Consider the following 27,371-nt stretch of genomic DNA (forward strand, 5'->3'; position numbering starts at 1 on the left):
GATATTCATTTCACTATGATATCTTCAAGGATCTACACATGTTTCATGCAAATTGCTCAAAAATCCCAGGATAAAAAGGGTTTAAGCGTTTTACGAGCTGCTCAAAATGATATGGGCCAATTGGGGTAAGATTGGTTTCAGTGATATTTGGACTAACCTCTACAGTTTTTATCATCATGAAAATGTGACTTTGCGTACATGTTTTAGAGGCAGAAGAATAATTTGCATAAAACTGCAATATTCATTGAATTAATACAAAAGAATGTTTCAATAAAATCTGTGAATGTGACGCGAAAATCCCAGGATAAAAACGGGTTTAAGACTGCAGTGAGGCCTCAGTGTAATCTCTTCCAGAGGGAGATTGACACTAGAAACTCAGCTGTTAACACAAAGCAATCTGTTGGACATTGAGTTTGATATGTCCATTCTAAACAACTATTGCAGTGGGCCGCTAGGCTAGGGGGCTGCCCAGTGGCAAAAAAAAACTGGGCGGCCCCCTAGCCTAGCGGCCCACCGGGCACATGCCCGGTATGCCAGATGGCCAGTCCGCCCCTGCTTGACAAAGACACAGATGTAGGGCTGCATCATCAAGGCAAAAAAAGGTTTCACATGTGTGCTGGGGCAGGCTTGCCAACACTCCTAAAAGGAGTCTCCTGAAATTTTACCCCATCTCCTGCCATGCTCTTGAATACATCTACTCTGTTAAAACGTTTCGGGGGGAGGACCTCCAGACCCCCGTTTGTGGAGTTACACGCCCCCCACAAACTACCCTCAAAGAATCTCCTGAATTCTGACTGTCCAATGTTGACAACCCTGGTTCTGGGGACGCACATTCACTTTCACTTTCAGCTTATGACAAACGGGAGCATTTACTCTATGCACAAGGATTTAAGGATGTTATATTTAAAATGATTACAAGAACATTCACTACCTGTAGCTTTGGAGTACTCCGTTGGAACGGAAATAAACTTTTACGTGCTGTTAGACAGACAGACAGTGTGATCGCCTTGGCAGTTGGCTCCTCTGGAGAGTAGAGCAACAACGTAATGTCGGCTAATCCACGGCACGGCCATGCGCGGCTATTTAGGAAGCAAAGAAAGACACCACAGATTGATTTGATCATTGCTTAGTCAATTATGAAGGGATTTCTAAAATTAAAACGTCTCCAAATTGCTTGGGAAGTCTATTTCGCAGGAAATAGCATTTGCGATTCGCTAATCGCGAGATTTCAAATCGCGATTACTGTTTTTCATATAATTCAAAATGGTGGGAGATCTAAAGGTCAGAGGTCAAAGTCAGAGTGGTAAACGTTGTTCAGCATGAGGAGACGCATTTGTGTGTCCAGGTTTCATGGCTGTTCGTCAAACAGAGCATGAGCTATACCTGTTCAAAGTTTGCACTTTCAAAGGCTTTCTACAGCGCCACCCTTTGGCCAATTGTTGTAAAAAGTAATAGCACATGTCTCCACAGTAAGCTGAACACATTAAAGTTTGAATGGTGTTTTTCGGTGTTAGTATAGGAGTAGATAGGTGCCAATGTTTTGAGGAGAACTTACTATAGATAGATAGATGACTAACTGACTAATAGATAAATAATAATGAGGATAACATACTAACATGAAAAAGAATCGTGATAAGATTGTGTATTGTGATACAGCTAGGGAAAATATTGTGATATTGTATTTTTCCATATCGCCCACCCCTAATCTGAACCCAGATATATTAAGGGACTATATATTAAGGGACCAGATATATTAAGGGACTAAGTGCCATGTTATCAGTTTACCTGGTGTTACCAGTGTTATTGCTCTGACAATGCATAATTTTGAGATCATCAGTGTGTTCTGGGGGCAATCTCTAAAAGTGGGACTACGTTACTAAGGCCCAAGGTGGAGGGGCCTTAATTATTTTATACTTTAACTATTGAAAAATAGCAGATATACAAGCTCACAGCGCGGCACCGTGTGCCGCGCTGCAAGCTTGTAGATCTGCTATTTTTGAAAAGTCGTGAAAATGTGTGCAAATCTTTTGTACATTTGTAACTCAAATTCTGCTTCTGGGGGGTCCCTAGAACCAAATATTTTGAGATGGGGGTCCGTGGCCAAATACATATCATTTTGGGGGTCCTTCACATGAAAAGGTTTGAGGACCACTGACATAGAAACATAGGTTTTTCAAAAAACCTAGGAAGGATTTGAAATATTCAAAAATAGCAGATCAACAAGCTCGCAGCGCGGCAATCAGTGCTGCGCTGTAAGCTTGTATATCTGCTATTTTTCAATAGTTAAAGCACAAAATAATGCGTAATAATTCATTCCCAGTCTAAATGGGTTAAATCCCCCTATTAAGAACATTCATGGGGAGCCCGCAGTGAATTCTTGTACCCAGGGCCCCTAACCTGCTACACCAATGCTCCCCATTACACTCTGTCTCTTCCTCTCCCTCTCTGCCTCCCTGCCCCTCTGTCCATCCTTCGATACGGCTTCACAAAAATAATGTATTTGTCAGTGGGCGATATGAATAATAGGAATTGAATTATTTGTCCTACTGGCAGCGTGCACATGTAATATCGTGCTGATAGGTGTAGCAGTTTGTGATATTAGATGTGGACACACACACACACACACACACACACACACACACACACACACACACACACACACACACACACACACACACACACACACACACACACACACAATGAGAGCAACAGAGAGAGCAGAAGAAAGACAAGCAGAGCGCACAAGAGAGCAAGAAAAGAATGATAACAACAGAAATTAATAGACTCAGAGAGACAGGTTCAGGGAATTAGGTCAACAGAATGAAAAAGAAAAAGGGGGAGAAATAAATAGAGGGAGAGAGACACACTCAAACCTAATTTATACTCTGTCGCACCACAGTGTCGCACTTCGGCTATTTCCGGCAAGTGACACCAACGTGCAGGGGCGTCACAAGGGGGGGGGGGGGGGGTTTGAGTTACTAGGGCCCAAGGTGGAGGGGCCTTAATTATATTATACTTTAGCTATTTGAAAAAGTTGTGAAAATGTGTGCAAATCTTTGAATATATGTATCTTTTAAGCGAACATTTGTAACTCAAATTTTGCTTCTGGGGGGTCCCTGGAACTATTTTGACATGGGGGTCTGTGGCAAAATACATATCATTTTGTGGGTCCTTCACATGAAAAGGTTTGAGCACCACTGACATAGAAACAGGTTTTTCAAAAAAACCTTCAAAGACTTCAAAGACTTTCAGGAGTTTTCAAAAATAGCAGATCTACAAGCTTGCAGCACGGCACTCGGGCCGCGCTGTGAGCTTGTATATCTGCTATTTTCAATAGTTAAAGCACAACATAACGCAGTGAATCCTTGTACCCAGGGCACAGAATTTGGTGCGACACCCCTGCCAACGTGCGACATCGACATGAATGAATTGGGCTTAAGGGTCACAGAATACTGAAGGCTGTGATATGGTCAGTGCTGAATCAGAGGAGAAAGCAGCACAGGTTTATGTTGAACCATTGGTCTGTGGTAATTGAGTCACCTCTAAGAGAGATGAAATATTTTTAAAGTAGAGAAGAATGCATGGGGGAAAGTTCATTCATTCATTCTACATCATCCATGCTGGCTTGGAAGAGAAAAATACGAATAACATCTCCAGACCATGAAAACCAATCCAAACACTGCTGCCATTTCTCTAACTGCAGGAAATCCAGCAATATTAAATTAGATCCACAGGAGAAGAGAGAAATAAGAGGTGTGCGGGTCCCAAAGGACAGAAAACCAATTCAGAAACATCCTTCAACCTGTCATTTCAGCGTGAGTGTGAGGAAATGAGAAAGACAATTACACAAGTAACAGAAAATTGTGGCAGATGACCTCTCCATTCTCCTCCGCTGCCACAAAAATACCTTCAGCACTTCAGCTATCTTTGAATAGCCAACCAATGTGCTATATATAATAGCTATAATCAAAAGTTAGATGCTTTCCCAAGAAAGACGCAGGAGCGCAAAGCACCAACGAGCTGGCCAGATTTATGGAGAACCGGGATGACTGGAAGTGACAATAGAGGACGACCTAGACGGTGACTATTCCACAATCTCTGAATGCTATATAGAGTCTCAGAATCAGAATCAGAATCAAACTTTATTGTCACATCACATTACAAGAACATGGGTGAAACTCTTAATTGCGCACGCCCATCAATGCAGTTTCAAGCTCGATCGAGGATAGGAGTATGTGCATCAGAAAAGAAAGTGGCTCATGTGCTTAATAATTAAGAGTTAATGTATCTTTAAAGGAAAGTCAGATTAAAATAAACATAGATCAGATCAGTTAGTGCAGTCTGGAACTACACCTAGTGTAACAGAGTAACGGAAGCTGCCATTTCCGTTCACAAAATACATTTTAAAATATAAATCTGCTGCTAAGCAGCAAGCTAAATATGCTTAGATGATTTAGATTTTTGTTAGGATACATTTGCGCAACGAAACGGAAGTGGGGGAGGAGGCTTCACATCCGCTGTCTCCCTTACTCATGATAAGAGCTTCTGTTCTCCAGACTGTATGACGGAACGGAAGCATTTGAAAATTGTGGGAGGCAACAGTCTAGCCACGCGAGACTAAGGACTAGGGATGGAATGATATGAAAATGTCATATCACGATTATTGTGACAAAAGAAATCGCGATTTACGATATTATCGTGATAACCAAAATCCATTTTCCTGGGGCGGGGCAGATCCAGGGATGAGGTGCGACAGCTTATTTATATCTGTTCTACTGTATGTACAAGCTCTTGAGTTGGCGGTTGCACAGCTTATCGATCTCTTGTCAAGATTCACACAATTTTATAAAATAGAACTCTGTGTTTCTATGTTTACATTTTTAATCAGAAACTAATCACTTAGAGCCCCTTTAACTAAGATTTTACAGTGTACAAGTAAAGCATTGATGACTGACACTCGGTGGTTGTCACAAATATCTTAAGAGTGCCTGATGTAACAGTCGAGAAATTCCTTCTGAAGACGTTAAAAACCCTTTTGTTAGTTGGCCGGAGTCCCCCAGGCTCTATACAAGGAACCCTCCTGTTCCTCCAACATGCATGTTGCGCTGGACACATTGTGTGCCCAGAATAGGGACGAAAGGTTCAAGTTGTTATTCTTTTGCCCACCTTTAACCTGACCAACTTCGTCCCAAAGCTTACATTTCCACAAGAGTTTCTTCAACAGCAAATTGTTATGCTTGCTATAGAGGCTGTCAGTGAAAAGACTAGAGCAGCTGGCCATGCGCTTCCTTTGAAGGAGTAGTCTGACAGATCAAAGCACAATAAACAGAAAGATTTTCAAAAGCCGACATAATACACTCCATAATCCAGCCTTTAGGGCCCAGTCCCTTTAGAAAAACATACTGCATATTCTTGACAGCTTCATGCATTTTCAAGGTTTTACTAGGCCCAGAGCTGTACAGTCCCATCGACAGCATTAATCACAGTAACATGAATAAAACTCTTTGAAGGTTGTTAGGATGGTTTTTAAGTTAAACCTTCCCAATCAACTGTTCCTTTGGCACCTCTTAACCATTTGTTTCTATTTCCTTCACTACCTTTCCTCCATAAACAGCACAGTATACCATGTCGTTCATGACATCAAGAGGGATCATTAACCACCTACAACCTGGTGTCTCTAATTTAGGGATGTCATTGTACTTTGGTGAGCGTTTTCAAACATTCACATAAATCTTCCAAAAAATAGATGACCTACAAGCTCAAAAGGCATCGTGATACGACGCTGTTGGCATGGAGATCAGCTATTTTCACTATTCGTCGTAGGACAAAGTATATAGGGCTTAAGTGGTTCAGAAGAATAATCATGCATCTAAGACTGAGTGCTGCTGTCAAGCAGTCCAACTTTCAACAGGCTTTTGTGACCTGGTTTCCGGTTCCCTTTTGAGAAACATCATGTTTCATCCGAGAATAATATGGTTGTTAGGCATGTGCTGCTGTTCTGTGCCTTCTTTGTAGGACACAGACCCAGTTTCACATACAGTTCATTGGAGTTACCTAGCAATGGCACATTTCAAATGTGTCTCCTTCTCTTCTTTTCAAATGGTTTGCTCTGAAATGGACCTGGTTTTTGTTCATTCAAATTGAGATTCTTTCATGTGACATGAAAGGTTTAAAACGTTTTTGATAGACCAATACATACTTCAAAAACACTGGTTCCGCTGCAAAGTTATTATGCATCAAAGATAAGACACAATGAGAAAGCCCCCGCAGAAAAAAAAACAGTATGGTATGTATGTCCACACATACTGTACATGACTGACATGAAAGCAGAGTGCATTGATTGATTGATTGATTGATTGCTTTCTTTCTTTCTTTCTTTCTTTCTTTCTTTCTTTCTTTCTTGATACTGGATTCTGGACTTGCATCTGGCCTCTAATTCAAGGATGTGGAAACATGCAGATCACTGATTATTACACTGAATGATCTTGCCAGTTCATTCCACAGCTACAATAAACATCCACTCAGTGGGAAGAAAACAAGTGCCATGCACATCTGAATAATGCAGTGTGAGCTTGTTTTTTCATTGGGGTGCTTTGTCCAAAATCTATTGCGTATTATTCCCACAGAAGCAACGATAAGGCTGATGCTGATTTCATATACATCATCACAGCAAACAACAAGTACATTTAATTTCCCTTTCTGGACAGCAAACACATTTTTGACACAATCAATGAAAATGAAAGGTATCTTTCTGTATTTCTGTACACACCACGTTGTCCCTCCCTTTTCGCCAATTTTATGGCTAACTGTGAAATACTGTGGAAGGAAGAGTGTGATTAAACAGCATATGCTCCGTTATCTCTGCAGTGCTGGTTCACTGCTACTGTAGCGGCAATGAAAGCAGTAACACAGTAGGCATTTGATTCATTCTGCCAACTGACAGCCGTGATAAAGATGACACATTTCATGTTAGGTATGTAGGTCTGTGTGTGTTGCAAACATTCACTCAGTGCTGCTAACAACACAGAGGAGAGACCAAAAGATATGTTGAGACAACCAAGCACAATGAGAGAGTGAAAGGGAGAGAATGAAAGGAAGAGAGAGAGAGAGACAGACAGACAGACAGACAGACAGACAGACAGACAGACAGACAGACAGAGACACACACACACACACACACACACACACACACACACACACACACACACACACACACACACACACACACAGTTAGAATGTCCACATACAAAAACAGAGAGACAAGAAACTAACGTTGCTTCATATCATATTCCTATTCATATCCATTCAATATTATATTAATTGAATGGTTTCCCAGGGGCAGTCAACTATGTTTATATTTTGTTATTATAGCTGTTGAGTAGGATATGCTAAGAGCATAACCTGTGTGTTGGGGAAATGACATTTCCCCGCACTGCATTCTCCAATCTGATATCAAATTTGAGAGGTTTTGACAATGTGCAGCAGATAATGGATGCAGGGTGAACAAATCCCCAGTAGTAATTTAGACAGTGAATTTGTTGGGAAATGAACAGCCGAGTACCTAGACAAGAGTGATAACAGAAGCAACACATTAAACCTGTCTCTCGGTTTCAGAGAAGCATTTATTGCCCGGGCGATTCTCCCCACTGTCTTGCTGTGCGTGTTCCTGCTGTTTACCCACTAGGTTCGCCTCAGACTCATCTGTAATCACCGTAAGCCTTATACTGTGATACAACCACAGCCATTTTTGAGCGGTGGTCACAACGCTCCTATACGTGGCCGTGTGTGTGGGTCTGTCTGTCTGTCTGTCTGTCTGTCTGTCTCCGTGTCTCCGTGTCTGTCTGTCTGTCTGTCTGTCTGTCTGTCTGTCTGTAGCCTGCAGTAACCTTTTCTGACCACACATGTTAAGGGAGGGGCGCTGTTGCACACACACACACACACACACACACACACACACACACACACACACACACACACACACACACACACACACACACCACCTCTCAGTTCACACGAGTGTGATTTTTATAAAATACAGAGCAATTATAGAAATCAGTCTTTCACTGCTAGTGACCCTTTGCTCAGGACTCAATCAAAACAGCAATCATCTAACCACTTCCCCCGACTGCAACTGCCCGCGAAATCCCCCGTCTTGTGACTCAAATGCTATGATTGTTTTTGCTTTCCCATTCACAGCTTTATGTCAGCAGAGGTTCTGATTATGTAGACCTGCCTTCTGGCTGCCATTCTGATAAATCATGGCGGTTCTCTGGACACTTGCAGCAGAACGGATTAGGGAATAACAGAGACATTGGGCCAAACTATGGACTGAGGCCCTTGAGTGTTCATTTAAAAACAAACAATATTACCAACCTTTTGCGTCAAAAAACTCCTCATCTGAGCTGTCGATGGATTCTTGTGCAATGCTCTGTATGCGCCAGTGAGAGGCGCTGTGCTTTCTTGATGAGGCTGTGGGTCAGATGAAATATAGAAAATCAGTTTCATAGGCAGGATCAGTAATGACAGTCTATCAGAGAAAGTCTATATTTAGCTATGATAGTTAATCAGAGACGTCAATGACATCCAAATGAATAGGTAGCTATTTTCCTCTTTTCGTTCATCCCCTCTTTTAGTTCCATTTCTCATTTCTAAATGGGATGGCCTTTAAAGGCACCTCTCCACCGCACCGACATCGACGGCGGTAAGCTTTGGAAAGCGTCTGTGGGCGAAAATCAGTTGTCTAATGGTCGTGTGTAGTGTACGCTGTCGTGTCGGATCCTAAGTGGTAGGATAGCGTCGGCTACTGACCGTTGGTCTGGCGGAGAGGAGGTATAGAGCTCTCTGGTTGGCTGCTAGGAGCGGTTCAGTTGCAGGGATTTTTGGCGATTACTCCTACAACAGGTTTTTAGAACATCACGCAAATCGGTACACTTTATTTCTTCGGCATCTTATGTTTGCAGGAGTGGTCCATTTTGAACAAAATGCCTCAATCATGAACGTAGCGCCTGATTGCCCTGAAACTTCACATTGGCCTGTTGTAGCACCACCAGGAGGCCAAGTTTTGCAAAAGAAATTTTTTGGTATCACTCGTCCTAAAGATTTTTTACATCATATATTTATGACACCAATACAGACCTGTCAGATTTTTCATATTTCATCCTGATTGGCTAAGATTGATTTTTATTAACTGGCCACATTTTTGTAGCTTATACTTTGTACTGTTAACACGCACGCACGCACGCACGCACGCACGCGCGCGCACACGCACACACACACACACACACACACACACACACACACACACACACACACACACACACACACAGATATTTATGTCCCCTTCATTCTATCATCCACTTCCACAGGAATTTACTCATAGGCCTGTAGCTTGCTGAAAGGAAGGGATGACGTCATCCATTCCTGCGGCACCTCTATTAAAGGAGTAGTTCACCCCCAAAATGACTTTTTTTCTATCGATTACTCACCCCATGATTGAGTTTGACTTGACTTGAGTTCAATAATATTTTGTTGTTTTTGTAGCATTCCTAAGCCAATAATTTGACACAATAAATGTACCCCCATTGATTCTGAATGCATTTGGGTCTCCATCCGGAATCAATCCTCAAATTCACCCTTTGTCAAGTCCCCCCGTTGTCTCGCACTTGTGCATATGAGCATAGTTTGTATTTCCCTTTTCTCCCACTCTCTATGCACAGTGCACACCAGCCAATTAACCAGACATCCTGTGTTTGGTTTAACAAAACACTCCCCCCTCTGTGAGACGAGTCCCCTGCGACCTATCATGATCAGCAGTCGAACTCCACATAGGTCATCATTTATGGACTCTATTAAGACAATATGCCCCTTTTGGGTTAAATAAAAGACACCAGCCTGTCTTTGCCATCTCTGTTTGGGGAGTTTTATCGCCCTTATTTGATTAAACCAGCCCCATTCCCAGGAAACAGATTACATTGGTATGCATAGCCCCGACTTAAACCGCCAATGGAGATTCATGAGAGCACAAAGGGACATCTCCATCAGGAATGTGGAATAAATCTTGGTTCTAATAATCGTTTGTGTGAATGGCATGTACTGTATGTATGTATGTATGTATGTATGTATGTATGTATGTATATATGTATGTATGTTTGTTATGTTCATTATTTTACAGGTATAATTGAAATCACAATTTATTGATATAAATATATCAAATTGATATGATAGTTATGGAAATGTGATGTCCTTGTAGTCAGGGACCCACAAGCCCAAAAGCTCAAGGAATAGGGGTGATACCTGTGATGTCTTGCCGTACTTTTTATTTCTGTTTTATCTATTAGTTTGGTCATTAAGGTCCACAGAATGACAGGCCTGCTCTGCCGGAAACATCGCGAAAAAAGGTTATGGCCATTTGTATATTCACTGTCCCATCGACTTCACTATACAGGAAAAGAAAAATACCAGTAAGACTCCCTAATCGGGAGATAAGCGACCGTCAGGTCGCAGCGTGATTTTAGGGCAAAATGTGTAGGAGCAGTGTCCAAAAATGTGTTTTAAAAAATCGGCCGGAAGCTGGCGCTATATGGGACAGATCCATGTTGATGACATGAGTGTAGACATATTGTGAAGCGATTTGCGTGATTTTAGGGCAAAATCTGTAGGAGTAGTGTCCAAAAATGTGTTTTAAAAAGTCGGCCTGAAGGTGGCGCTAAATGGGACAGATCCATGTTGATGACATGAGTGTAGAGCAAGTGTGTACTGATTTGCGTGATTTTAGGGCAAACTTTGTAGGAGCAGTGTCCAAAAATGTGTTTTGCAAGAATCGGCCTCATGGTGGCGCTAGAAGAGGGCCATTTGAGAAATGATAGAGGTTGTGGTTTGGCAGGCAAGGAGTGTGTGTGCAAAATTTGGCATGGATCGGGGCAACGGTTGCGGAGATATGAGCAGGGCAAAAGTGTGATGTGTGACAGACAGACTGACTGACTGACTGACTGACTGACTGACTGACTGACTGACGGACTCACAGCTGGTCGAGGTTTTGGTAGTAACTGCGACCTGACGGTCGCAATTAAAAAAAGAGAATAAATGTGCTTTAAGTAGCATGTGAGGGGTCAAACTAGGGGTTCTTCATGATTCTGAATCCATTGCAAGCATTTGTTTTGCATGAAAAACATTCCTTAGGCAAAGTTTTGGCCCCCCAAAATTGTAAAAAGTGATGAGTCATCAAAAAATGTTCACTTTTCACAGTTCAGGATTCAGAATCATGAAGAACCCCTAGTTTGACCCATCACATGCTACTTAAAGCACATTTATTTTTTGTATTCTTTTCCCGTATATTGAAGTCGATGGGACAGTGAATATACAAATGGCCATAACTTTTTTTCGCGATGTTTCCGGCAGAGCAGGCCTCGCATTCTGTGGACCTTAATGACCAAACTAATAGATAAAACAGAAATAAAAAGTATGGCAGAACATCACAGGTCCTCTCCCATTAGGTTGGCAGAGGGAGAGAAGCGCCCGGAATTACAGCTTAGGCAATTGGCACTGGGTGAAAAATGGCTTACAAAAATCGTGGGATGAAATGTATAATAATAAAAATAAACATTGCACTCTTCTTCCACTTTTTGGTGATTTGTGACACTCACAGGCCGGGCGTATATACTACAGGGATTTCAGTGGTTTGGTGGCTTTGTCATTGGTTTCATGTGGACACACACAGTGTGTACGGTAAACTTTGTAAAAGCATCTCTGTCTGGACGGGGAAATCTCGCTTTTGCGAACGCCCATCATTTCGACCAGAGGGTTAGCGACTCACTCCACGGAGGTTAAGGTTAGGGTGAGGGTTAGAGTCGGGTGACGAAAAGATGACATGTAGTAACAGTGACACGCTCCCGTCTGGACATGGCCTGTGTCCTTCTGCTTTGAGTTGCGTTGGGTTGCTTCCCCAGCACACAACAGCATAGAACAGGACACTGGAAAGACACCACTGTCTGATGGAACAGTACCCTGCAGAAGTTTCCACCAGACATTTAAAGAAGCTATGTATCCTAGCCTACTCTGTTCCTTCCTGTAAAGAAAGACCAGTCCAGTTTGTAGTCAAGCTGCACCCCAGGTAATTGTATGACTCCGCCACCTCAACCTTTACCCCCTCGATGGAAACTGGCTATGGCGTTGGGCGAGGCATCCGAAAGTAAATCTCCATCTCCTTGGGTTTGGAAGTATGTGCAACACATGAGTAAATTGACGAGACAACGGGGTTAATGGATTTGATCTCATGATCTAAACCTGGGATGGATGACAACATGTCTAGAAAGTCAAGAGAGAAAACGAATAAATGTAAACTCCAACAGCAGAACACCCCCACTTACGGTATGTCTCTTAGGAAAGACAATAATGACTCATCATCACTGACTGGACAAAATGCAGCGCTACATTACCTTTGCATGAAAACAAGACAGTGTGTGAGTGTGCGTGTGTGTAGAGAGAAGGTGCTGTAAGTGATTTTCCTGTGTTAAATAGCTCTATTCTGTTTTAAATTGTGTACGTACTGTTACTACCACCGCAATTATTTGGAAGTATTACTATGACTGATGACTGATGTTAAAATCAGCAAGAGGCCGTCAGCGGCTGTCACTCGTTAAAATATAGTAGCGTAGACATAGGTAATTTTAGCCTCTGTCAGACGGGAGACAACACCATCTGTGAGGAAATGCACATATTATGGTTAACTTTGGAAAAAATACAGTACCAGTAAGAAATTCTATATGCATATTAAAAGAAACTGAGTCGAGCATAGGCTACAAGACATGTAGCAGTTATATCTGTAAAAAGCAGGTTGGCTCACAGATCAACAAATTGGCAACACTACCGTCACCAGTATGGCTAATACGGTATTATAGGATGATGTATTTGTACGGTATTAGTAATACCGTGCAAATACATCATCCTATATGAACACTGAATAAAAACGGTACTCCATCTGCAAAGTAGCCTACATACAGTAAGCCAATAAAGGCAGGCTTTCGTTTCATACACAATCTTATGTAATCTATTAGTAATGCCATTTTTTTCTCATGTGTAACAAAGTAAAGACAAAAACAAAACAAGACAGCAAAAAAAGGAAATAGACAAATAGGCCTAGTAAAAAGAATAGTAAAATAAAAACAAACAGAAACAAAAAAACAGACAGACAGACCAAACGGTATAATGTTCATCAGAATGTATTGTAATTCACTTAGTTCATTTAATGTATTATTGTGTAGTATATTAAACAGACAATAGTATATTATTGGTCTCATACTCTACACCTGGGTCGGGTGAAATTAAATAAGTCAAGAGAGAAAACCAATAATGTATTTAAAACTGGATGCTAGCACATGGACATGACATGCCTCTTGGGAAAAAGAATAATGACTAAGCACTGACTGGACAAGCTACCTACGCAAGAGTGACGTGTGTGCGTGTGCGTGTGTGTGTGTGTGTGTGTGTGTGTGTGTGTGTGTGTGTGTGTGTGTGTGTGTGAGAGAGTGCATCAGTGCATGTGTGCGTGCGTGCGTGCGTGCGTGCGTGCGTGCGTGCGTGCGTGCGTGTGTGTGTGTGTGTCAGTGTCAGTTCACATCTGGTCAGTTGAAAATGTTAAATTACAGAGGAGGAGTTGGATCTTTTGTGAATTGGAAATAGCCCTGTAGCGTGTAGCCTTTCCTCTAATGTAATTATATCTCTTTTCAGCACACAATTACCACAGCCAACGTAAAACACAGGAGATTGATCTCTGCGTCGGCAGATCTAAATTGTGCACTTGTCACCTTCCGCAATGGATAGTTTCTATAGCCTCCAGTCCAGACATCCTCCCCAGTCCCCTCTGACCCCCTACTGTGCAGCTGTGTTGATAAAATGCTGCTCATGCATTGCTATGGTGAGCTACCGTAATTGCCGGACTATAAGCCGCAGCTTTTTTCCCATGTTTTGAACCCTGCGTCTTATACAACGGTGTGGCTTATATATAGATTTTTACAGCTAACAGCCAGTTAGTTAGTTTACAATGGTCTTTATCAAGGATTTATATATAGATTTTTACAGCTAACTTGTAAAGGTTTCATTTGGATCCATTTGTACACTCTTGAGTGAAATTAACAGGCTGAAAGATGACTGCCTGCAAATGAACAGTGCTTCTGACAGTGTCTTGTTGATCACAGGCTTAGGAAAGCAAACTTAAATTAAGGTTACATTTGTTAAATAAACACTAATATTTTTTTTACTGTGTATACTGTATACTGTAGTACCACATGAATGTAAACCAGCAGAGAAGTGTAGAAGATATTTCACTTCTCACAAAGCAAATTGGTGTCATTTCTTTTAGACAGTGCTTGCAAATCTAATCAAAGGGTTGGATAGAAGCGTTTTCAAAAGCACATTTTTAAGAGTATGAGTGACTCATCATGCCGCATACTTTCATCAGTCTCAAGTGATTTCACAGAGGTGAAATTGGAAAGACCAAAAGCCAATGCCCTGATTATAATTGAAGTAAAGGTTGAGATGACTGGTTAGGTGTGTGGATTGAAGTGGGAGCAGGTGAGGTGGGTGGAACCAAGTCATGATGATGGGCCAGGAGGAGGACTCTAGCATGACCCTTTTGTACAATGATATTCAAATATTTAAAAAGAGCTACAATCAAACTGACTACCATGAATGCTAATTTCCTCATCTGAAAGCCCAGCCCTGTCACTTAACCAGAAATATACGAAAGCTGATATTTAGAACAAATAACCGACTATAAACCGAATAATGAAGCAAGGTTTTTGATTTTTTTCCCCTCCCACATATATCAATTGACACTACTAGAATTTCCAGCCGTTTCTGCCGTTATCATCTTATGGGCGATTATCACTTGTTAATAGCCCATTGTAATGGGCCAGGATGGCCATGCTCTACTGACTGAGATGGTGTGTTAGTGCGCATGCGCCGACGCATTTTGACTCGAATATTTATCTCCCTTCCACGGGAGACAAACCCAGACCGTATTGATCGCAGCCACATTACTCAACTCACTGATCTACCCAGCAGCTGACCAAACCCCCTTTTTTGTTTTTATCTTTGACGTGTGTCTTATGCCTAAATCTAACCCAAACCCTAACCTCAGTAAAACTATGCCTAAACCTAACCGAAACCCTAACCCTAACCTCAGTAAAACTATGCCTAAACCTAACCCAAACCCTAACCCTAACCTCAGTAAAACTATGCCTAAACCTAACCCAAACCCTAACCCTAACCTCAGTAAAACTATGCCTAAACCCTACCAAAACCCTAACCCTAACTTCGTTGTGTATCCAGTAGCGTGAGCTGTTACGTCGGGTTGGCTTGAAAACACAACCTATTGGGTTCGTATCCAGCTGGATACCCTTCTTTTCGTGGACCACTAGATGGTGCACTAGAATGACTAGATGTACTGTAGCCCTGAAACATGACGGTCGTTGATAATCTGACGTACAACCGCCATGGGTCAGGATTTACCTTCGTTGGTGGAGGCGAATTGATTCGCCTATACAAACTACACAAACATTCAAATTTCACAAAGAAAGTGCTTTATAAAGTCACAACCAGTTATAAATCTTGGCCAGCATTGTATAATTACTGGCCGGCATTGTGTTCTTTAATAAGAAGCCTTTTTATCCGATCGTTTTATGTTTTCCCATGTATTTCCGGACCCATTTTGGCAAGGCCACGCCCACATCTCGTGTTCAATAGATGGGGTTGGTGCGCATGCGGAACACCAGGAAATGAGTTAAAATAAAATGAGTTAAGGTAAATGGCTATGGCAACACAGTTGTCCCTCTTCATGATTTGTTTTATAAATTATTACAAATAAATGAAAAAGAAATTGCGAAAAAACATGGCCAGCTCACGTATCGGTAGCCTATTTAGGAGGGTGTCAGGACCAGGAGTCAACAGATAAAAGAACGGGTGTTTTCAATGAATCTATCATGAGTAAAAAAAATAGTACGAAGTTACAATGGGTTTGTATAGGAAGGGGACGTGTCTGATAAAATGAATATTAAACATTGAATCAAGCAACTTAAAATCTGTCCATGGTGGTCACAAAAGCCTGATTAGGTCCCACCAAAGCATGTTTACTCCACAACATTTATTTGATAACTTAGACGCATTGTGAGCTTGTAGATCTGCTATTTTCAAAAGAGTTTTATCTATTTGAAAAGGGACATTCTGCCTAATGAGTACTTTTACTTTTGGTACTTAAGTACATTTTGATACCAATACTAACTTTTACTCAAGTAAATATTGAATTCCGGACATTTAGGCCTACTTGTAACAGAGTGTTTCTACATTACAGTACTAATACTTTTACTTAAGTAAAACATTTGAGTTCTTTTTACAACACTGGCTCTCAGGGCCGCTACAACCCATTTTGGTGCCCGACGTACCAAAATGGGTGACACACATCCCCGTGCGACGCACAGTACGTCATGGTAGCAGCGGCACTCTCTCTCTCTCTTTCTCTCTCTCTCTCTCTCTGTCTGTCTCACTCATACAAACATAAATCCAAGGGGAGGGGCCACGCATCCTAATATTTGGGGGTCTGTGTTTCGGCTGTACGTTTATAACAGACGTACCTGACCATGTTTTGACGCTATTTTGACACCAACAAAGAAGAGATTTTTGCGGCGCTGTGTTAGTCTCGCGTGGCCAGACTGTTGACTCCTGCGATTGGGAAATGCTCCCGCCATACAGTCTTGAGTAACTTTCGGACAAAATCTGTATAATAATAAAACGTTTTATAAAAATTGACCACCTGGTGGCTATATACAGGCCGATCTGGGAAAAAAAATGGACAGGGGTTCGGCTCTGGCATGCAAGGAGTGTGTGTGCACAGTTTCACGTTGATCAGGCCAATGGTGCCGGAGATTACAGTAGCTGTCCACAGACGGACAGATGGACGGGGCGTAAAACATACCTAGTCTAACAAAACCTAATGTTACAAAAAGGGGTTCCCAGATTGAAAGGTATAACAACGAAAAGGGGTTCCCGGTCTAAATGGGTTTAAAAAGATTGCCTCGATAACAATGAATGCATTGTTACCGAGGCAAAAGCTGGAAATCATGATATTGATTTGAAGTCTATCGCCCAGCCCAACCATGACTGCCAATTTCCTCATGTGAAAAGCCCAGCAGGGTGTCAGTCAGCAGGTGAAATGGCAGCCTGCCGTAGGCCCGGTCCCTGACCTCAACATATCACTGGGACAGCTGCTGTGAGCACGGTGAGAAGCTGTTCCCTGACACAGGCCCTGTGTGTTTCCCCATGACAAACAGCCATTACGTTTAAATTAACACTGTTTTATACTCTCACACTGAAATGACAGAGGTCAGGGGCTGAATGCATTAGCACAGGCATCTGTAGGACCTAGGGAACACTGTGTTGAGCAGGCTCCCCGCGGAGCCGTTTGCTGTATGGCAAAATACGGATGGCAATAAATATGTGTTATACAGCAACATTTCGTCGCTGTCGGGTGGAAACCTTGTATGTCCAAAACCGTTCATTCTACAAGCACACAACGCCTCGCACCACGAGGCATTGTGTGTATGCCCATAATACAGTAAATGGCATGCTCCCTTTTGTGTGCCATATATGGAAATCCCTGTTTCTGACTCCCTGTTTCTGACCCTAACCCTAACCTCTACCTGTACACCAAAATAAAAGCTAAAAGCCTGGGTTTCCGAGGCTAGTCTACATGTGTCCATTTTATGCCCATAAATGGATTTGGAGATCCTTGATGTCATCGCTGCTATATGGGCATGTGACTAATATTGGGCAGATGAGAGTAATGTAATCACATTAGACCCCAATGGAGATATACAAAGGGAGAGCTGCAGTCCATCAGTGCCCCAATATGTGTGTGTGTGTGTGTGTGTGTGTGTGTGTATGTGTGTGTGTGTGTGTGTGTGTGTGTGTGTGTGTGTGTGTGTGTGTGTGTATTAGAGCCCGACCGATACCATTTTTTCCGACCGATACCGATATCCGATGTTGGAGAGTGCTAGAGCACCGATACCGATACCGATACCGATGTTTTGTAAAAATCATTTTTTATTCATTTAAGATCATTTAATTGACTGCTCGCCCCTCGGATAAATGGTCAGATTATTGCTTTTTTTTGTGCTTTTCATGTCAAACTTTGAGTTTGGTCGCAGTTATCAATTTCTATTGCTTGTTGGATAATAATACTCTTTTAATTTGGGGGTTCTGCTGTGTTTTGTCTCGTTTATGAATTAATATGTGTCTTTTATCCAAACGTAAAGTTTGATTCGCTCATGGATTCACACGGCGGCTCTGCAAAGTGCAGACAGCCGCCATGCATTGCCAAGCAATTAAACAACACAAGTTCTATAGTCTATAGTCAGACATCTATATTTCTCTGTGGATTTTCACATAGGCCTACACACCTTCCTCCACCGCAACATGAAAAATCAGAGTTAGACAGTGCATGTGGTGAGTGAACGACACACGAGAGGCAGTCAGGCAGCAGCTCCAGTAGTGTTGGCTTGCATCTTGGACTATTATACTGCACTCTGCTGGATAATTCTGGTATTGCCCACACATAGGCCTATATAACTCAGGGTTTCATGCTCTATCCGCAGACACGTTACAGACAATTAATATATCGGATATCGGTGGAATAATTCACCGATACCGATTGCTCCAAAACGACCGATATATCGAATTGACCGATATATCGGTCGGGCTCTAGTGTGTATGCGTGAGTGCGTGTGTTCCAATATTTTGCGTCATTCCTCACAGCTTCTCCCTGGCTTTTCTGAGATGATATAATAATGTCAAATGGTAGAAAGGGCAAGGGAAAGAAAGGGGGGAGAGAGATGGGGAGAGAGAGAAGCTAAAATCTATCATTAAAAATGGAAAACCTGCCGCTTCATAATAAGAATGATTACATCTGTATGCTAATGTGAGAGAGATTTAATTAAAGGGCCTGTCTGTGTCTTGATGATGGCCCAACATTTCCCAAACCAACTCTGTCCATGACCATTGCTTTACTGCACCACAAACAGTTCGATGCAATGCCATTATGTTTAATTCGGATAAGACATTATTGTACCGTAACTGTTGGATTAAACCTTGCAAATGTTGACCTACACAGTACAGGCAAAAAGTGGGACAATTAAAAAAAACAAATACAAGGTAAAACAAATCATAAGGCTGGGCACTGAAGTCGGCTAGAGCACATACAGTATGTACAGTATGTGGATATTATGTTGTACTTGAGGAAAGGCTGTCCACTCAGCCTCCCACACTTGCTGCTTCATGCTTGGAGCAAAACCATGGCAGATTGGCTAAAAACAGTGAGAACTAGAACTGCACTTTATCGAGGTGCCAACTTGCAGCCTGTGCACAATTAGGCCATGCATACCTACATACGCAGCCAAACGCAGTACTTGTGCACACACAGCCATGTGTGCTCAACGTTTAATGCGTGCAAAACAAACACATTTCAGCTAAAAGCCATCATCAACATCACGTCATCACGTCAGCATGACTATTGATTTGTGAGCGTTGGTATTCTGTTTGGTGCTGATGAAGCCTCACTCCCTGAATGTGAAGAGCCCTAACAAATACTGTAAATGTCTCCTGCCTGGCACAAATATAGTGAGGAAGATGTTGGCCTTCTTCAAAAAGCAGGCTGAAACAGAGGTAGCAAGGGACGCTGCTCTATACAGTACTAGTAAGACACCTCAGGGTGCCATGCGAGCTCGTCCTAAAGGGTGAGGTCGCGCCAATTCTTGGCCATCTGGCCAGTTATGTATATGGGACCAGTTACTCACAGACCCCTAGAGAGAGAGAGAGAGTTATGACTCTTACGTTGACTCCCATTGTAAGCGTGGAAAGCTAGCTTAGCCTAGCTTACTGGAGCCTGTTCTCATTCTTAGCGAGCCTTTGCTAGACTAAATCACGTCTTTTCCCCCCTTTTAATAATGTTAAAAGGGGGGAAAAGACGTGATTTAGTCTACTTACCAGCGAGTGAAAATGCCTCGGTTATAATGGGAGCGGACGGGGCTGAAGAGCAGCAGAGGCTCGCTAAGAATGAGAACAGGCTCCATGCGACGCCACTTTCGGTCTGCGGCGAGATCAAAACGTGACGCAACTCTCCTCTAAACCACGCTGTTTATTCATATGGAGACCCCTGCATGATAGTCAACAATGTCAAATGTCAAAACATGCCCATATATGGGCATTACCAAATATGGGCATTCCCAGATATGTCCTTAATATTGATAACATAATATCCTTAATAATGTCCTTAATATTGATAATATAGGAATCTCCATATATGAGAATAAAATGTATGTTAATTAGTAAAGCCAAGCAGGGCCTTGGTGAGTTAGGGCCTGGGTTTGATGCCTGGGGATCTCCATATATGGGAATAAGGGGGTACCCTAACAGGGCATCATCTGGGAATGCCCATACTGTATATGTATTTTATTTATTTTACATATACACTTAATATTAACGTTTTCAGCCTGGGATTGATGACATCAGAAATCTCCAAATATGGGCATAAAAGGGGTTTTGTTTCTGGGAATGACCATATATGGACTTTTTATTTTATTTTATCCTTTATTAATAATAACTAGAAGCTGGGCCGCCCTTCAAGCGTCTAGTCGGCGACCTGGCCAACTCGGGAACGATGTAAATAGGGAATGAATGCCCCGCCCTTTAATGCAAACCCCATTATACCTGTTGTCATAGGACCCGTTTTGACCATCTGTCTGCCTGTGTCCATTTATGCCCATATATGGAGATATCTGTATCTGTCTGTCTGTCGGCGTCCATTTTATGTCCATATATGGAGATCACTGCAGATATAGTTCTGGGTCCATTTTATGCCCATATGCCCATATATGGAGATATCTGTCTATTTGCGTCCATTTTATGCCCATATATGGAGATCTCTGTATCTGTCTGTCTGTGTCCCTTTATGCCCGTATATGGAGATATCTGGTTATCTGCGTCCATTTTATGCCCATATATGAGATCTCTGTCGCTTTTTGTTTGTTTCTTCTTTAAGCAGAATACACAGCCTGCTTAAATCTGCATCATTCAAGTCATCCTCCCAGTCCCACGCTTTGTCGCTTGTCTTATGTTTGTCTTTGTCTCTTTTATTTTCTTTTTTGGAGCGGACCCCATGAATGCCCCACCCTTTAATGCAAACCCCAATATACCTGTTGTCATAGGACCCGTTTTGACCATCTGTTAGCCTTTGTCCCCACCCTTTAATGCAAACCCCAATATACCTGTTGTCATAGGACCCGTTTTGACCATCTGTTTGCCTTCTGTTAGCCTTTGTCCCCACCCTTTAATGCAAACCCCAATATACCTGTTGTCATAGGACCCGTTTTGACCATCTGTTTGCCATTGTCCCCTTATGCCCATATATGGAGATCTCTGCACACACAGTACCGGTTGCGGAAAACTCTGATGTCAGACATCAGCTCCGCATTCGGGGATTCATTTTATGCCCATATCTGGAGAACGCGCGTGCCGGTGGGAAGAACGGTTCTCGAGATTCACATACATACATACACATTCACAGAGATTTTTTGTTGACTCCTGGCGTACGTGATGTCAGAGCCTTTTATGAAGTGATGTCACAATGAGTCAGCGATTGTGCCGATTTCCTCAGGAACAGCCTGATGTCAACAATCAGCTCCGCGTAAGGAGATTCCAAACGTTTTGCGCCGGTTTCGGAAAACCGCGAGTCGGGTCGGGTCGAGGCCCGGCACTGCACTCCGCGCGGCGGCGGGGATAGCGCGTGCCGAATCTGAAGCCGGTGGGACGAACGGTTCTCGAGATACGCGGATTACAAACAAACAGACAGAGATTTGTCGCATTTATAGATAGATATGTATCCATATACATACAATATATTTTATGCCCATACATGGAGATCCCTATCTGAACCAGCCACACAGATATGGGCCATGCCTTTGCCATCTGGCCAGTGATATATATATCAATGACATCAGGGATCTTCATATATGGGTATAAAAGGGAAACCCATTATGGACTGTCACTTGGATATCACCTGTGACAGTATTGATATCCAGGGTTTGATCTTTGATGAGGTGATGTCACATGACATCACTTCCTGTATGGAAGGACAGACAAGCTATGACATTTCTCATGGTATACTGCGACCTTCGGAGAAAAAAAAATTAACCATGTCATGACTTTTTGCTGATCTTGGGAAAAAATAAATTATATCAAGCTTTTTGAAGAACGGGGGGGCATATTCGTGTGTATAGAATCCTTGAGTTCATTGCAAGAAGTAAAATAAAAAAATAAAAATCTCATCAGTTTCTGAATTAATGGAATAGTATTAATTAAGAAATAGATTGCTTCAATCCACAGACGTGATGATCCAAAAAATCATCACCTGTCATATCTGTCCACTACCATTACCTTCACACTGTACTGTGCAATTCCCTTTCTCCCACCTCTTACAAGAATGGCCATTAGCTATAGATGTTAGGAGACCCCTTTTTCAGAAATAATAATACTCATGATCTTGCAGAGGTGAACGGCCTCTTTTTTGTCAGCTCACTAGTTAGTGTCAGCCCCATTTCAGCCCCACTAGACACTATAGTGCTGCCAGTAATGCTGACCTCCATGTTCATCCTTGCACGGGTGGTGGTGGGGACACTGGATTCCATTCCTCAGCCGGCTGCAGTATGTCGCAGCAGTATTGCAGAGAGGATTAGTGCACCCATTGCAACGACATTAAGCAAAGGTGTGATCCACTTCCAGAGTTTTGAAGAAGACACCACTGTGCCTTCATCATGCCGAAGGCCCTTTCTACGATGGATGGGGCTCTGGGATAGTGCATGATTAAGCGTGCATCCACTCTTCCCCTCACTGGCTACCGGTATGGGGTAATGAGGTTGACTGGCGTAGTAGTCAGACATGGGTATCCCCCAGGCCCTGACAAACACTGGACCAGTTCTTTGCAACCTGTTGTCATGGACTGAGCCACGGTAGCCAACAAATATGTCCAGAAATGCCGCAGTATAGCTACAGGCTGACTGAAGCTGGACAGAGTGGAAGATTTTCCTGTTCAGATAATATTGCACATGTTGACCACGAAGAGGCTTGATGCGGCTCCCAGCCTCCCACACAGGGACTGAACGCCCGGCCGTTTGGCAAGGTGTTGGAAGTCATGGCCAGCCTCAGCACACTGTGCCAGTGTGTGGAACACGGAAGTGAACCACTTTGTCCAGGAGGAGACGGGATTGCATTACACACCCGATGTACAATGTAAAACACGATCTTCTTTGGCAGATTGAAGAGCTGGGAGACAACAGTCAGTGTAATCAATAGATTACAGATTAGCCTCAATAGATGGCCTTTACAGGCAGTAGTCAAAATCTTTAGGTTTAGGGTTAATCTTTCAATTGATCTAAATAGATCTGATCTGTCAAGAGGTAGTTGAATGTTTGGGGTGTACGGTAAAACATAACAACTATATTCTAAATAGGAACACATTAGGTGCCAATTATTAACTCATTCATTGTCACTTTTTTTCTTTTTCTTTTTTTTCTTCTTTTTTTGCATTTTTCATAAGTTAGCGATCATCCAGCTGGGCTGGTGTAAAAGAATTGGAACCACCTTGGAAACGGAACATGTGAAATGACATCATCGAAAAACCAGCACTCCATCCGCTTCCTGTTAATTATTTTCACAGAATTGCCATTTTGCAATGGCCAAATGAGTCATGTTTCTTTTCAAAGAGGTCAAGGAAAAGTTGTTAGGAAAAGAGGTGGAAAATAGGCCCTGATTTTTATTGTTTGTTTTTTACTATTGGACTGCAGCCCATGTGCACAGTATGAGCCCTGTCCTGTGGTTAGTCTGTGTCCAATCATCTGTTGATAATACTGTAAGTAAGCCTGTTGAATTCTACTATCTGTAATCCTGTGTGTTCGACAGTCTCTGTCGTCCTGGTGTATCCTGCCTGTGCCCATGCTGCCTGTGGATCTGTCTGTATTCTGTCTCGACTTGTGAAAGTAAATGTGTTTTACAACCAGTCATGCCTACTCCTGCTCTTGGGTCCTGCTTATGACAGCCAACTAGGCCAATTATGTCACTACCTGTACAACTAGGGAGTCATGGCACCTGTTGACAAAGGCAATAGCCATGTTATACAAATTGGAGAGGGGGGGAATAAATATCCAGGTAGCTCAGTTGGTAAAGCCCTTTGCTTTTGATTACAAGTTTCTGGGTTCAATCCACTGCACATCCTCAGCATATGATACGTAACATGGCTTGGATAAGAAGTACAGTAATCTTGTTTTATTACCAGAAGAACAATGAAGATCATTTTAATTTGATACAGGCAGAGATATCAGACAGATGTGAATAGCACATAAAAGGTGGTTTATAAATGACTATGTGTCTGATATCGCTGCGTGTGGGAGCATTAGGACACAACAAGATTAATAGCTATTTAGGGGGAACATTTTGGGATTTGGAGTACCACAGTGTGAGAAATAGATGTCTCATGTGTGGATGTGAGCTGGGTCATTTGTCAACTCTCTCAATGTGTGAGAGTTGACAGTTCTGCAAAGTTACCTGAAACGTTAAATATTGCCTTATCAAGTTAACTTTTGATCAAACAAAAATAAGACACAAAGCAGCGTTAACAGAGGCCTAGAAAAATGGCAACAGTGTGTGCAAACTGTGCATTGTCACACACATTTTTCTTAGCGAGCAGAAACAAAATAAACATTGACAGGGTTCATAAAACGAGGATATTTAACATAATGTCTACCCTATCTCGGAGGGACTGATTGGTCTTTTCTCATTATTGCCACAAATGCGTATAGTATACCCCATGCCTGTTGGACAGATTAATTACAAGTCATTACAGCACCTTCTTCTTAATTACGAAGACATTAGCCTACCTTGCAGCCAAGTAAATATTAATCAATCAAAAGCGTGAATTAATCAGTGGTGCTGAAATCTTAACATCTATGATTTATTTTACTTTAAGAGATTAAAGACATAATTTAACACGATTTAAATATTTTTGTGTGAGACTGACTACACATACAGTATTTACAAATATTTTACAGCTCTGCCATTTGGGAAAGAAAGACACATTTATTGTTTATAGATGTAGGATGCAGACTGACATCATCACGGTGTACTTTGCAAGCCAAACCCCAAAACCAATCCTCCAATTCTAGGCAACACAGAAGTGGGGACTTTTGTATTTATTTCCACATAACAACTCAAAGGTAGGCTATATTAATTACACAGTTCAATGTTGAAAAATGGTTCTACCCTTTAATGAACAGAATGTTGTTTTTAATTAATCTGTATGGTAGAGAGTGTGTTAATACATTTTAACTAGCATATCTGCAGTTTGAGAGATTTAGCCTGGTGTAGGTAGGGCACTAGGGCAGTCTACTGGTTGACATCATCATCATCATCATCAACAACAACAACAACAAAGTCCTGGATTATTGCAGACTGCAGACACAAAACTGGTATTCACTGGCAATGCTAGCCATGGATCAGATCATTGATCATAGATATATATTTTATCTATTTTGACATTTGCGTAAAACTAAGTCAGACTCGATAAAATACATCCATGATAGTCTTGATCCAAGGCCATGCGCGCAGGGGGTAGGGGGGGACGGGGGGGATTAACACCTCCAATTTTTTTGGGTGGGGGGGATATCCCCTCCAGTGTTCAGGAGCTCTTTAAATTTTTAAAATCGCTTCATAATTGCCCGATCTATGAGGAATCAATCTGCAGTTTTGCTTTGCTTCATATAGATGCGTGATCGCTGATCGCGATGCGTCATGCCAATTTAGCCAAATAAGAAAAGAAAAAAAGCTCTCGAAGCACTATAGGCTATACATGGCATGTTGACAGCTTTTAAGTCTAAATATGTTTTTTTCGGACACACACAGTAGGCCTATGTGCTACAGTTCAAGGACATGCAGCAGCCGTCTGGCTGCCATTACCTAGGCGCTGAATTAAGTAATTAAACAGCCCTATTCTTTTACATCTCTGTCATTTTTGGTCTAATTTTACAAATGTAAATTTCTAAATAATAAATGAAATGTATTTATTATTACTGTACTCAATATCAAACTAAATCAGGTGGGATATGTTTTATTTCGTTTAATTAGGCTACTGGTTCCATCAGATTCCCTTTTTTTTTGGCAGGAGGCCGCCGTTCCGTAGCCTATTAATTAATAGGCCACTATGCGTCCATTGTTCACTCAACAAGGCCAGCCTATGTCACACTGACACGCTGGCATGAGATGAGAGAGACAAATAGATATGTGGACGTGACAAAAAAAAGTATTATATTAATATAGCCTTCTCTCTCTCTCTCTCTCTCTCTCTCTCTCTCTCTTTCTCGCCTTTTTTTCTCTATACACAAACAATGTCGGTTCTAATAAAACAGACCTTATTGAGTGTGAGATATTTACAAGCATGATATCACTGTGATATGTGAATAAGCATTAGCCCCCCATCCTCTGGTTTTAAGCCAGTTAAATGGAATGACGGACAAGCTTCTGATTGGTGAATGTACCTACAGCGGTCATGCCATCGGTTTCCTCACACGTTTCCATGAAAACACACCCATGAATAATTTTTCACGTGGTGAGCGCACAATTACGATCATCGCAAATCACATAATCAGCTGCTGAGCGTTATTCATGCGTCAAACGCGATCGTCGGCAGTCGGTATCTCCTTAGCACGGGCGTTAATTACCGCCTTCTTAATTGGGCCCTGAGTAGTTCTCATTTCAAGGCGTATTACTGCCCTCTAGAGGCACAGTCCCACCAGTGCAGTGCAGTCAGCTCAGCTCAGCTGTTCTGAATGAGTTTAATTAATGCAACGCGATAGTGACAAGCAGGCAGGCAGTGGCAGAAGGAGACCGTCATTGCAGGTGCTGGACCTGCTGCTGGTGTGTGTAGGCTAGTCTCACATCATTCTCAGTCAAAAAAACAAAAAACGATAACGTCGTTCTTTAAATCAAGCAACAATGTAAGTACCTTTGAACAGATGCATAATGGAAATGCAATTTCGTTTGTCAACACATTTTAAGTTACGTTTCCTCTTGTTACTGTGGGGGGGATACAGTAACAAGAAAAAAAATGCCTTGAAATCTGCGTAAAACAACTGTGTAATTCAGCTCAAGTGGAGGGGATATGTCCCCCCCTCCTCGGGGCAAAAGTGGGGGGGATATCACCAAAAGTGGGGGGGATACCCCAAAATCTTTCGCGCCCGCTATGCGCGCGCACATACCTCCCATATGTGTCCCCTTCACTT

At 42.2% G+C, this 27,371-nt stretch overlaps 1 protein-coding gene across 1 annotated transcript in view; it reads right to left on the bottom strand.

Annotated features, from left to right (window-relative positions):
• pitpnm3 (PITPNM family member 3) overlaps positions 1-27,371 on the bottom strand; it is a 118,175-nt gene that overhangs the window by 90,031 nt on the left and 773 nt on the right. The window contains exon 2 of the mRNA XM_080731552.1: positions 8,374-8,469. Within this exon, the coding sequence (XP_080587678.1) occupies positions 8,374-8,469 (96 nt within the window). The remainder of the gene's footprint in view (positions 1-8,373; positions 8,470-27,371) is intronic.

This window comes from Nannobrachium achirus (genome assembly GCF_963921795.1).
Source record: "Nannobrachium achirus genome assembly, chromosome: 8".
Taxonomy (NCBI): Eukaryota; Metazoa; Chordata; class Actinopteri; order Myctophiformes; family Myctophidae; genus Nannobrachium; species Nannobrachium achirus.